We start from the raw sequence: 13000 nt of genomic DNA on the forward strand, positions 1-13000 counted from the left end.
CATCGATCACATAGGGCTAACCTTTCGTTGTTGTGTTAGTGTGACGCTCCGCATGTAACGCGCGAAGCCCGAGGACTGTTAACACTTGTTCAAATTTGCCCTGTTATAAAGTTGGGTTGACTGATGCACAATCGTGGTTCAAATATTGCCCAAGGACTTAAACCATCAGAAACAAACCCCAGCGACGGGGCTCAAACATGCAATCTGTAGATGCAAAGCCGGTCACTCTAACTATTCACCTATCATGACTCTACAATATCATATGTAAATATGATGTAATCATTTGCCGATCATCTGATTGGACACAACAGTGCATGCGCAGTCTATTCACACTGGTCGTTTGTTCTATATTCAAAGGTCTCTAGCAGAAAAACAAAGTCATAAACTAGAAATCTTTATACAGTATTTCTGGTGCTGTATGTAATCTAATTCTTTTAGCATTAAGTAATTGGTTTTACGTTGAAGTAAAGTTTTGGACTCTTCCGAGGGCTTCGTATATAACAGTGTAGGCCTCACAAGACAATATCCTGGACACCACCCGTCACTGACAGATATGTGATGTAACAGCGCCCTCTACAATGGGTTAAACTATATCATTGTAAAGAAAGTAAAGTCTACACAGAATTAAAGTAATTTACTGCAAAAAGAAAACAAATTAGGACGAAAACATAGCGGAAATAACTATGAAATGAAAATCAAATACTCTACGGGAACCCTAACACATCTGTGGAGGTGCATGGTGATCTGCGTCAGAGCCTTCGTAATGCATATATATTCAAAGTTAGTTCCGTCATGACACAGATTGTAAACAGTTGAATTTTTGCTACTAATTTACCAAACCCTTATCCGACAATTTAATGATTTGGGACAAGTAGCAGCAGGTAATACTTTAAAGTTACACTGTTACATGGTGACCACAAGTACTAGGTCCCGAGTACACCAGATGGGCAGAATTATCAACAGGACATTGGAATGTTTTTGTACCCATGATATTTGTTGGCAGTGATACAAAATTGATACAAAGGAAGCTAATTAAGTTGAAAAAGGGCGTCATCTGGCTTAACAATAGTTTTACTAACATTGCTACATTTTATCGTCTGCTAAATCTTACCACGATTTTCTACATATTCTCTGCGTCATCTAACATAATCTAACATATTAACACAAAATAACATAAATTGTAACAATGTATACATTTGCAGTCATGTCAGTTGATTAAAATGTTACATTAATGCATTCAACATTACTTAAGTTGTGGCGGACGACAAGGTGTGACGAATGTTACTGTTGAATATGGTTTCTGTCGAACCAGACACCTAATACCACATACAGCAGAGAGTACAAGTCGGGTTTATACTTTTTGCCGTAGTGTTTGCTGTATATTCAAAACGTACTCGCAGTATATATGTTACTGACTGAAATATGTTACCATAACATTACCTGCAATTGACTGAACTCAAACCTGGTATTAAGATTTGTAAACGATACGATGACGTAATTTATTATGCGTATAATAAAATGTCGAGGAAATCGCTACCATTGCAACTGTTCTAATAACGATAGAAGACAACTGTAATGTCATGGAAGGCATGCATTGACATTAGCACTGTACTTCAATTGTTAAATCGAAGTTTTATATTAATATTTTTAACTCAGTAAAAAACTTATAAACTCAGCTTGTACCAATTTCACAAGCAAGTCAACTGGCTTTCTTTGTGGCTAACACAGTTTAGATATTGTCAATCAGGTGGACAATGAAACAATGCTGTTATTGCACAAACACACATGGAACTTATGTAACCATGACAACAACAAACAATCTATTTCCAGGTAGCAAAATACATTTCCTCCTTGGGGTAAATCGTCAGATAACTATGTCAGTGAGAGATATGGCCGTTGCGTTCAGATCTTGTGGTTGAAGGAGTGCCAAACACATTTTTATGTATTTCAACCATTGTAATTTTAATCATTTATGTATGAGGCTTTTTCGCTAGATTGGCATGTTGAGCTCATTTAAAATCCACCCTTTCACCGCAAAGGTTATTGGAAAATTGACGTCATACCCTCCAACTTTCAGGTGTTCGCAAACCTGAGTTTCCCAGCTGGTTCGGTGTTTGTAAACATGTGCCGTCCTTCAAATACCACAGTTGCAGTAACTACCCCAAAATCAATTAGTTGTACGTCAAATACAAACTGTATCAAAAGTGTGTCTCTATCTTTGTAAACATTTAGTTTGCCTGAATAAAAAGAAGAATAACAATGCCAATGGCGTTGTAGCACACCTGTTGACAGTAAAGTTTAAATTTCTATTATGATTGTTTTCTCGTCGCTAGACATATTGGCATTTGCATAAACTCGTGGAAGATTTATCCACATGCCTACCCATCCATGGCGTAATTATATCTGCAATATACATCATTATTTTACTGTTGCTGTGGGCGTGGTATTGTTGCTAGGCATACGTTTTTTGGAATGTTTTTTTTTTTTAGTTTTCCTCCCCTTTACTGTAGTTATATTGGCATTAAATTTCATCCCTTACCTGTTGCTATGGGCGTTGTCTTGTTACTAGGACATTCGCATATTTCTTTCTAATGTTTATTCAATTGCCTATCGATCCCAGTTTTTATATTTGCAATAAAGCCTATCATCCGACTGTTGCTAAGGGTGTGGTCGTCGTGGTTGCTAGGGCAACTTGTGTATGTAGGACAGGCTGAATTTGCAGAGTAATCCTTCTGGAATCAATACCGAATTTCATCCACAGTAGTTTGAGATTTAATTTACATTTTCTGACCCTAAACGTAGACCTGTGGTGCAATTATTTTCCCAACTAGACACCAAGTAATGTTGCCACCAAATAGCAGGCAATCGGTCTGGCAGTTTTTTAATTTAAGTCGTACACACACACACACACACACACACACACACACACACACACACACACACATATATATATATATACATACATACACAGACAGACAGACAGACAGACAGACAGACAGACACCACACCATGCCTTTAGCTTTACCGAACCATATCGGTTCAGTTGTGCTAATAAAAACCTAATCTGCTCCAACTGCATGTGTTCATCTGGGATTCGCGGGACAAGTTTACGGTAGCAAAGCCCCTCCACTGTTGGGGAGGGGGGGGGGTCTATGACGGTAGATACAAAAATACGATGTATTTATTATTCGTGCAATTTAAACGACTGTTAGCTTACATGCCATTTCGAACACTCGTTGACTCATAGGGCAAGTTATATATTAGTCACATATCAATATAACCTCTGAAGCTTAGTACACACTGTGTGTTTTGCACTTTTCTGAAGAGCACAGAATAGGTAAACAAGTTTATAAATTATAGTAACGCCTCCTACTTGTCAGGTATATAAGTCCATGCAAACCAGGACTCTTCTTCTTCGGACGCAGGTCTATAAACCAGCAACTGTGGGTTCTTAGGAGTGGGGGTATGCATATAGTTTTGAGCGGGGCGACTGACAATCTAAACAAGTGCATGGCTTTCCTATATCCACACAATACTAGTAGTAGCTTGCAAAGAAATAATTAGGCTTTTTTTTTGTTTTACCATGGCAACGCCGATACGTCTGTTCGTTGTTTGTACGATACAAGCATTAATTATCTGGATTGCATACCCTCTAGTTTTCGGCTTTGTGTATGGCAGCTTTAAAAAAGAAATAACCAGACTTGAACTAACGTTAGATCGTATCAGAACACAGGAAGGTTTGCAGCCTCACATGAGGCTTGGCAAGACAGACACCCTCGTTCCAGGTGGCTGTGTTTGTCCTGTGAAAGGCCAAGGCAGTTTCGAAGGAAGAAGCACAGACATAAACAATCTGCAAGCGAACGATGACGTCACCGACAATATTTTGCGATGTTGTACACACAATGAAGACACGTTAAGACAGGTTCGTATAATATATTCTCTATCTGTATGATCTGATATTGATGACGTAAATGAGTTCAACGTCATTGTTTTTTGTATAGATTATTGAGCTGACTTTAATTTGCATAGCCAAGTCAATTAATCCCGTTCTACATATTTGTTTTTAATTCAAAAGAAACAAAATATATATAGAAAACAATGATTACGTGTATTCTAAACGTACGTACATGTACAGCTCTTAGCTTACGATTTCTCCCGTTCTTCGAGGAAAAGGTATACCACGTCTTTCTTTACGATGATGTACTACTACGTGGACGGCAGACACTGAAGTTCTTTACACTTCATGTGACATTTCAACTCCGAACTGGAAACACACTTGTTATCGAATTGATGTGTCCTACTTATTACAAGGATGTATTTATCACCAGTGTCATTGCAATGATTGACTACCAATTGTTTGAGGTGCCCTTTCAGCAAAAAACCCAGTCCAGCTGTTTATCATTCATAGTTGTTTGTTCGGCATATCAACAAAAACATGGGATTTCCAAATGTCATTTGTTTTTATAAAGGGTATTTCCTGTTGCCATGCTACAATTTAATTCATAACAATTAAGGCCATCTGTACACCCCCAACACCTGAACCAGTAATACACAGGACAGCTTACATACCAGCGTACATGTACAGTGACACTAACATAAGTTTTCTTTATAATTTATGAACGCTAAATTTCCCGTTTGTTCCTCAACACACTTCTATATAACACAGAATATTTCTTGTTATCATTCACTGGCTCTGTTTGATACAACCAGGCAGAAACCAATTTTAAAAACTGCACATGCTACTCAAAATGGCAATTTCTTGCTAGATTTAGCCTAAATGAAATAAACCATTTTAAACATATTTTACTTGACTAGACATAGACACACGGGTGTCAATGTTTGCATGTAGACTGTATTTGATGTCTACAGGGTGCCTCGTTAGTACACACTTCAGATAGGCAAAATATAGCAAGGCATTGTATTCATTCAAATTTTCCATTTTAAAAGTAGTATGTGCAGTTTCTTACTGGTTTCGGCTCGGTTGTCTCAGACATAGTCAGTGAACGGTAACATGCAATGCACTGTATATATTGCCCTTTCACAAATCTCCATGTTCACTTGTTCGTAAAAAGTACGGTTTATAGTCGAGTTATTTTGTCTACGTAGCCTACCAGGTAGAAATTTAATGCGTATAGATCGGTGGATATTTATCTTGAAACAGTTAGGACTTCAACATATTATTTGTTTTGATACTGTTGCTATGTTACAGTGATTTGTAATGCTATTGTTGTTGTTTTTTCCAATTGCATTTGATTATTTATTCTGCATCTAAAAATGGACATACCAATATAGATCCAAGCTAATACAAAAGTAAGGAGAAATCAACTGGAAACAACATAAACCACTCAATATAAAGATTATGGGCGAGTCGAAAAAAAAGTCATGGACAAAATATTCTGAAGAAGTCCTTTTGTCAATACATTTCACGACATTTAAAAGAATCAACTTCGTATTTTGTGCTTTTGTAGATAATACAGAAAGTTATCCACGAAGGACGTCTACACTACAAGTCTAGAAAAACAGGTATGTATGTTACAAAGTATCGATTGAAACGAAACTAAAAAGAAAGTTCGTTAGACATAGTGAACTTTTTATTACAAGTTTATACATGCACTTTCGTCTACTAAACATCGCCGATACTGTGTGTGTAGTACACTTAGTTTTTTTATTGTGCTGCTACAAGTTATATGTATTGTAAAGGGGTGCTTCTGACCATAGACTCTCCACATGTTCACTTTCCATAAATTAACTATAATTGTTACCACTGCAGTTAGACTGCCAAAATCGTGATTTGGTTCATTCCTTTAACTATAAAATAATTGTAATGTTTTTCATCAGTAAGGGAATAGTGAGCAGGAAATCCCGCCGAGACTGCTTAAAATCGACAATTTCGCGTTACTGGGAAATCTCACGTGAATGCGCAACATTATCAGAATAACGTGCACGTGATCTCTGATGAGACTGCATGTATTGCCTCAGAATGGTACAAACATACACATACATTCTATCCCGAATTGAGAGCACCATACCAATCTACTTGACAGGATATGATGTGCATGGTTACTGGTTTTATAGGGCTTTTATAGGGCTTTATCAGTAAACGGTTAATCCTGTTTTGCTAAAATTGCAGTTATTATGTACAAAGAAATCCCCGGTCCCTGGACAGAGGATTAGCACGACTTCAGTACGTGTTGACTTTAATAGCATGTCGAGTGTTCGGTTTGTGTCTACCAATGAAATACATGTATAACCGTCCCACGTTAAGCCATTAGTTTAATTGGTAGAGAAAAACCTGTATGCAGTCAGTATATTCTTATAAGTAACATAATCTAATTCCTAACTGTATTTCCATCCTCCACAGGGATAGCACTTGGTACCGTGGAAAGAATTGTGAAGAATTTAATCAACAAAAACCGAACGGAGTCCTTCTCTGCTGCTGCATCATCATCATCATTGTCTCACCGTCCTGCACTACCGTCAGCTGTCCACCTAACGGGGTCACCAGACGGGTTCACCAAAAGTAATTAAATAAACTCTTAGAAGTTGCCACGAAACTAGGTTTGAAGTTCCTTTTAGTACAAAGGCATCATAATACACTAGAACTGTTTCTGGGGCCATCCGAATGTAATCAGTGTCAAAAAATATGCTGTTATCGTCGTAATATCCTAAATGATTTGCACAAGGAATTTTGTCTATGTCTGTAAATGTCCGCCTGGGTAACCTGTTGAGAGGTTTGCTTGGTGTCTGACTGAATGACAGGCTCTTTAACGGACTGACTGACTGACTGACTGACTGGCCGGCTGGCTGGCTGGCTGGATAGCTGGCTGGCTGGCTGACTGACTGAAGGAATAAGAATTAGTCAAATTTTACGACTCTTCATACATCTACAACACGTGTTAATATATAACCTTTCATCTCAACTACACTAGAGGTTTATCTCTAATTCTTTACAATTACTAACCAATGGTTTTTCATTCTTTCTAGACAAATCCATCCGTAGTGAAAGAGGAAAAGTCAAAGTGGGTCCATGGGAATCGATGTATGGCCAGGCTTTCACAGAATTAGTTGATGTCGATGCTCATCACATGGTGGCCCCACAAACAGGCTTATACTATATATATAGCCAGGTGTGTAAACAACCATTATGCAAATATGTTGTTAACATGCAAACATACACCTTGTGAAAGAGTAATAATATTTCCTTTCAACTGATTGCTTCGTTTTCAATTCTCCTTCCCTTTTTTTCTCAATAGCGATAACAATGGAGGATGAATACCATCAGTGAACGTACTAGCTATCACGTGACCGAAAGTCACATCCATGTTTGTCCAATGCTATTATGCTTTAACCAATACTAGAAGTCACATAATTAACATGCAATAGAAGACTACATATGCATATTATAATGCTCGTATTCTCCCCAACGTTATTATTGTACATAAATCACCATGGAGATCATGATGTAAAATACAAACCCGCGAAAGGAAGGGGAAAACAAGCCATCTATGAATGTTCTTTAATTCACGCCAACACCATATGTCAGCATATTAAGTTATAATCACGTGCATTCTCATAAACGACCTTTATTTCCTTCTGACTACAAAGAAGTTATATGTGTTTATGTCCGAACCTCTAAGGTTTGTTATTGATTCGCAAACAAGCTGCACTATGAACCCTAGTGTACACAATCTTATCAATGACGTTAATATATTGGAAATATTGGAATGTTTATGGTATATACTAATAATGCCGTAAAAATGCATGCGCATGTGCGAAGTGTCCTGAGATAAATTATGCTAATGTTCATACGCATGATCCACGCGGAGCCCGATGAAATTCTGGAAATAGTGACCCCTTTTTAATTCCCTTTGATGGAACGACGCGCAGCAAAGATTCGTAAAAGTTGACATAAAGATCAAATTAATGGACAATGTATTTGATAAAATATTACTATATCTATTACAGGCATACTTTCGTGACGAACGAGACGATGAAGAACGACGATTGCAGCAACTGAATGAATACCTACATTATACTGTTTTAGGCAAGTTCACTATTTGATAATTTTAATTATCAAATCAAATTAAAACCTATGCAAACTATGAACAAAAACACACAACTATACATATAACTATACATACATACATACATACATACATACATACATACATACACACATACACACACATATATATATACATATTATTGTTGTTGTTGTTATTGTTGTTGATGTTGATGATGATGATGATGATGATGATGATGATGACTCCATATTGGAAGCTGTGTAAAATAGACGCTCCGTGTAAATAGTCATTTCCGTCGTCCTACGCTACAACAAGTTCGAAATTGTGCCATAGAAACCTTTATATTAGTTATTGGAACACTTTCGTTTGTCTTAAATCAACGTTCTTCAGTGGATTGAAGAGATAACCGCGGATTTCGATCCCGGTGCCCGTGAGTGGCGAATAGTGACAATATGGCCGCCCGTACCCACGGTAGCCAACCATCGCCAACTCCTACTCCGACCAGAAAACATGGCATAAAGTGTGAATCACTAGATGGAGTAACCGTCGAAACCTACCTACAAGCAATGGCTACAACTACAGGACCCGAAAATATAACGTCAGCGTCAAGAGCACATGGGTCAGTACTCGTATTCTTCAACTCCGTTACCTGGGTTGAAACCATATGTATCAAAGGCCTAGAAATAAATGGATTCTCAGTCTACGTCGAACCACTAGTAAAACCAGCAACGAAAGTAATAGTATCCGGAATACCACCCTTTATTCCAAATGAAATCATCGAACACGAACTATCAAGATTTGGCAAACTCGTGAGTACAGTGAAAACTATTCCACTGGGATGTAAAAGTGAAAATCTGAAGCACGTCAAATCTTTCCGACGACAAGCATTTATACTACTGGATAGCGACCTGAATGGCACTGTAAATGGATCTACAAACGTCCAATATGAAGATAGAAATTACAAAGTATACCTGTCTACCGATGAAATGCGTTGCTTTAAATGCAAACAGAAAGGACACCTTCAACGAAACTGCAAACAAGTACAAACTGAAAATGAAAACACGGACAATTCAACCGCCATTACCAACGAAGATAATCAACAGGTTGTAAATAACAATAACACACATACCAACAATACCGATCAACCAATGAATACCACAGCTGAACCAACGACCAACCTGCAACCCACTGTCAACGAACTATTGGTAAATACCGCTACAAACGAAACCCACAACAACAACATTATTGATCAACACAACCAGTCAGATACTCACGAAAATACCGATAACACAGAAAATGAAGATCATTGGTTTATACCGTATACCTCCATTCAAGAACAAATCAACGATCAAAGACACAAGGAAACCACAGATCCGACCGTTAACCAAGGAAAAGAAACCGTAACTCCCAACAACGATACACACATCAATGACGTCGAAGAGAGGGTACGAACCCCTCCTTCACCCTTTCCTCCTACTCCCAATCTGGACTTCACCCTCCCTTCCCAACCAACGTCTCCTGAACCAACACCGTCGTTCGAATTGTCTGGGCTCTCGGAACTTTCAGATCCCGGAACATCAAAGAAAAACTCTCATCAAAATATGAACAACGAAAACAGCCAAGAACCATCATACTCGCCTCTCAACACCACCCCCGTTGATTCATCAACTCAAGACAGCTCAACTGCAAGTCCACATGAAACAACCACCAATGAAATAGACGACAATGACAATGACAATGAATCCATCATGTCTGACATATCGGACACACCAATAACCCATGAAATGTCAGCACAATCCATAGAAGAATTCCTAGAAGACACGAAACATTCAAGAAAGTTTATCGAACAGTGTACACTATTCAACCCAAACCTGAAAGCCCTCGCAAAAAACCTACAACGATACCGCACAAACCAACCACTGCCAGCCGCAAAGAAAGCACGAATTTACAAAATGGTAACAAAAATAAAAAGCCACCTCCTTAAATCACGAAACGTTGCAGACACTCAATCAACAGCATCTTCATCATGGTAAAATGTTTTTCCTTAATAACACTAATCATGGCATCTCTAGCTCTCATGTGCTACACTCAACGTACGTGGATGCCGTGATTCAATGAAACGCTACCAACTCTTTGAACTATTGAAAAATACCAGCCATCATGCAGACTTCTACCTACTACAAGAAACACATTCCATAACAAGAGATGAACAAGTATGGCCACTAGTATGGCGAGGAAAATGCATCCTCTCTCACAAAAATAACAACAGTGCTGGCGTTGCTATTTTATTCCATCCAAACTCCACAGTAGAAATTATCGACAAATCAGAACCCATCCCAGGACACCTATTACATACCCAAGTCAAACTCAACGGAACACTTGTTAATATCATCAACGTATATGCTCACACTGACGCAAATGAACGCCTACAATGCTTCACTCGCCTAAATACACTATTAACAAACATGAACCAAGAACCAGTCATAATAGGAGGAGACTTCAACTGTACCCTCAACCCTGAACTTGACAGACTCCAATGTACTGAATCAGATCGTCACTCAACACGTCTCCTTGACAACATGATACACAGGCACAAACTAATCGACAGCTGGCGCCACTACCATGGCAACAACCGTAACTATACATGGCACAGAAACAATACAAAGGCTCGCCTCGACAGAATTTACATCAACAGATGTATGAAAACACGTATCACAACAGTAACAATACAAAACTCTTCACTCTCCCTATCCGATCACTCCTTCGTCAAATTAACAATTTCACAAAAGCAGGTGAAGAAACGTAACCCGGTTTGGTGTCTGAACACCAATATTTTAAAAGAAGACAGCTACCGCGAAATAATTACCCATTTTTGGACAAATTGGAAACAAGAATCAGAAAAATATAATGATATACTAATGTGGTGGGAAATCGGGAAATGGAAAATTAAACACCTTACGCAACAGTACTGTGTCTCCCATAGCAACGATCATAAACAAAGGAAAGCCCAGCTGGAACGCGAAATTCAACACATTGAGAGAAAACTTCACCAGGACAATAACCTAATACATGAATACACCACAAAGAAAAATCAACTCGCTGACCTAGTTCACAACGAAAGTAGAGGAGCAGCTATCCGAGCACGCCATCAAATACTGCAACAGAGCGACATATCAAGTAAATTCTTCTTCGCCCTCGAGAAGGAAAAAGGAAAATCAAGACCAATAATACAACTGAAACGTACAGACAACACCATTGCAGAAGACCCACACGAAATACGCAATATAATATATGACTTCTACCATGAACTTTATACACCGGACCCAGTAGACCAAAATGACCAAAACGAACTCCTTAAAAATCTACCCAAACTGAACACATCCGACCGCGAATATCTCGATAATGATATCACATATGAAGAACTCACCAAGGCAGTCACGCAACTTTCAACAGATCGCTCGCCTGGAATAGATGGACTACCAAATGAATTTTACAAAACATTCTGGTCACTCATAGGTAAAGACTTACACAAAGTAATCATCAAATCTCTTCAAAGTGGTATACTTCCACTATCCTGTAGGAGGGCAGTGATAAGTCTACATCCCAAATCCGGTGATAACACAATGGTTAAGAACTGGCGACCCATCAGCCTTTTATGCAGCGATTACAAAATACTCACTAAAGCACTCTCACTCCGTCTCCGCTCCGTACTAGCAACAATTATACACGAAGACCAAACCTGCAGCATACCGGGCCGTCAGATATTTGACAATATTCACTTGCTTCGCGACTCCATATCATACGCCAATATCACCGATACACCACTGGGGATAGTAGCTTTGGACCAAGAAAAAGCCTTCGACCGTGTTCACCATGAGTACCTGTTAAAAACTCTCAATGCTTTCGGTTTCGGTCCACGTTTCATTAACACCATCAAAGTCTTGTACACAGATATCCAATCACTATTCAGAATAAATAACAAGCTAACATCTCCCTTGAACATCAAACGCGGTATTCGACAAGGGTGCTCCCTCTCCGGACAGCTGTACGTCATCGCCTTTGAACCATTATTGGACAAGATTAGAACCACCAGTGAAATTGCAGGACTCACAATACCAGAAACTCCAAATCGTACTGTTTACTTATCTGCATATGCCGACGATGTCGAAATAATGCACACCAAAGAAGGCGATTTAACTAAGTTAAAAACGTGCCTCGTGAACTATGAAAAGGCATCAAATGCAAAAATTAACTTTGAAAAATCAAAAGGCCTATGGGTAGGAAAATGGAGACACCGTACCGACAACCAACTTGGAATTGCATGGAATAATATCGGACTCAAACTCCTTGGCGTACACCTAGGTAACAATGAAACATATAATCAACAAAACTGGACAAAATTAATCAATACCATAGAAAACAAAATTAAAGGCAGGTCGTCATTTGCTTCATGTATGTCATACAGGGGACGCGTACTCGTCATTAACCAAGTAATAGCTGCAAAACTACTCTACTGCCTAGCATGTACTACACCCACTAAAGCAACTATTTCACATATTCAAACGCTATTTCTACGATTTTTCTGGCAAGGCCGCCACTGGATACCTCCTGATACCCTTTACTTACCACTTGATAAGGGTGGACAAGGACTGATTAATCTACAAACAAGACTTACCTCTCTACGCCTCGGTCACATTCAAAACTACCTATATAAAGACAATCAACACCCCTGCTTCACTTTCATGGATCATTATTTCAAAAAAGTTAACCAGTTGAACTACAGAAAACAACTCCTCGTAACAACCGGCATCGAACCAAACAAAACACACATACCACAATTCTACACTGAATTACTACGCTGTTGGAATGCAACCGACAAAATCCGGAAAGGAGGACCAGAAAACATTTCAGATATACTGAACGAACCGATCTTTCAAAACCCGCTAATACTACATCCAAAACAGAACACGCCTTTT

The 13000-nt window shown here is 38.7% G+C and overlaps 1 protein-coding gene across 1 annotated transcript; it reads left to right on the forward strand.

Moving 5' to 3' along the window:
• The first annotated feature begins 3583 nt into the window (after positions 1-3583).
• On the forward strand, positions 3584-8061 carry LOC144448646 (uncharacterized). Its single transcript, XM_078138925.1, has 5 exons — positions 3584-3922; positions 5469-5523; positions 6362-6520; positions 6985-7127; positions 7966-8061. Exons 1-5 carry the CDS (start codon positions 3584-3586, stop codon positions 8059-8061), a joined length of 792 nt encoding a protein of 263 aa, XP_077995051.1.
• The last annotated feature ends 4939 nt before the right edge of the window (positions 8062-13000 follow it).

This window comes from Glandiceps talaboti, chromosome 17, assembly GCF_964340395.1.
Source record: "Glandiceps talaboti chromosome 17, keGlaTala1.1, whole genome shotgun sequence".
NCBI lineage: Eukaryota > Metazoa > Hemichordata > Enteropneusta > Spengelidae > Glandiceps > Glandiceps talaboti.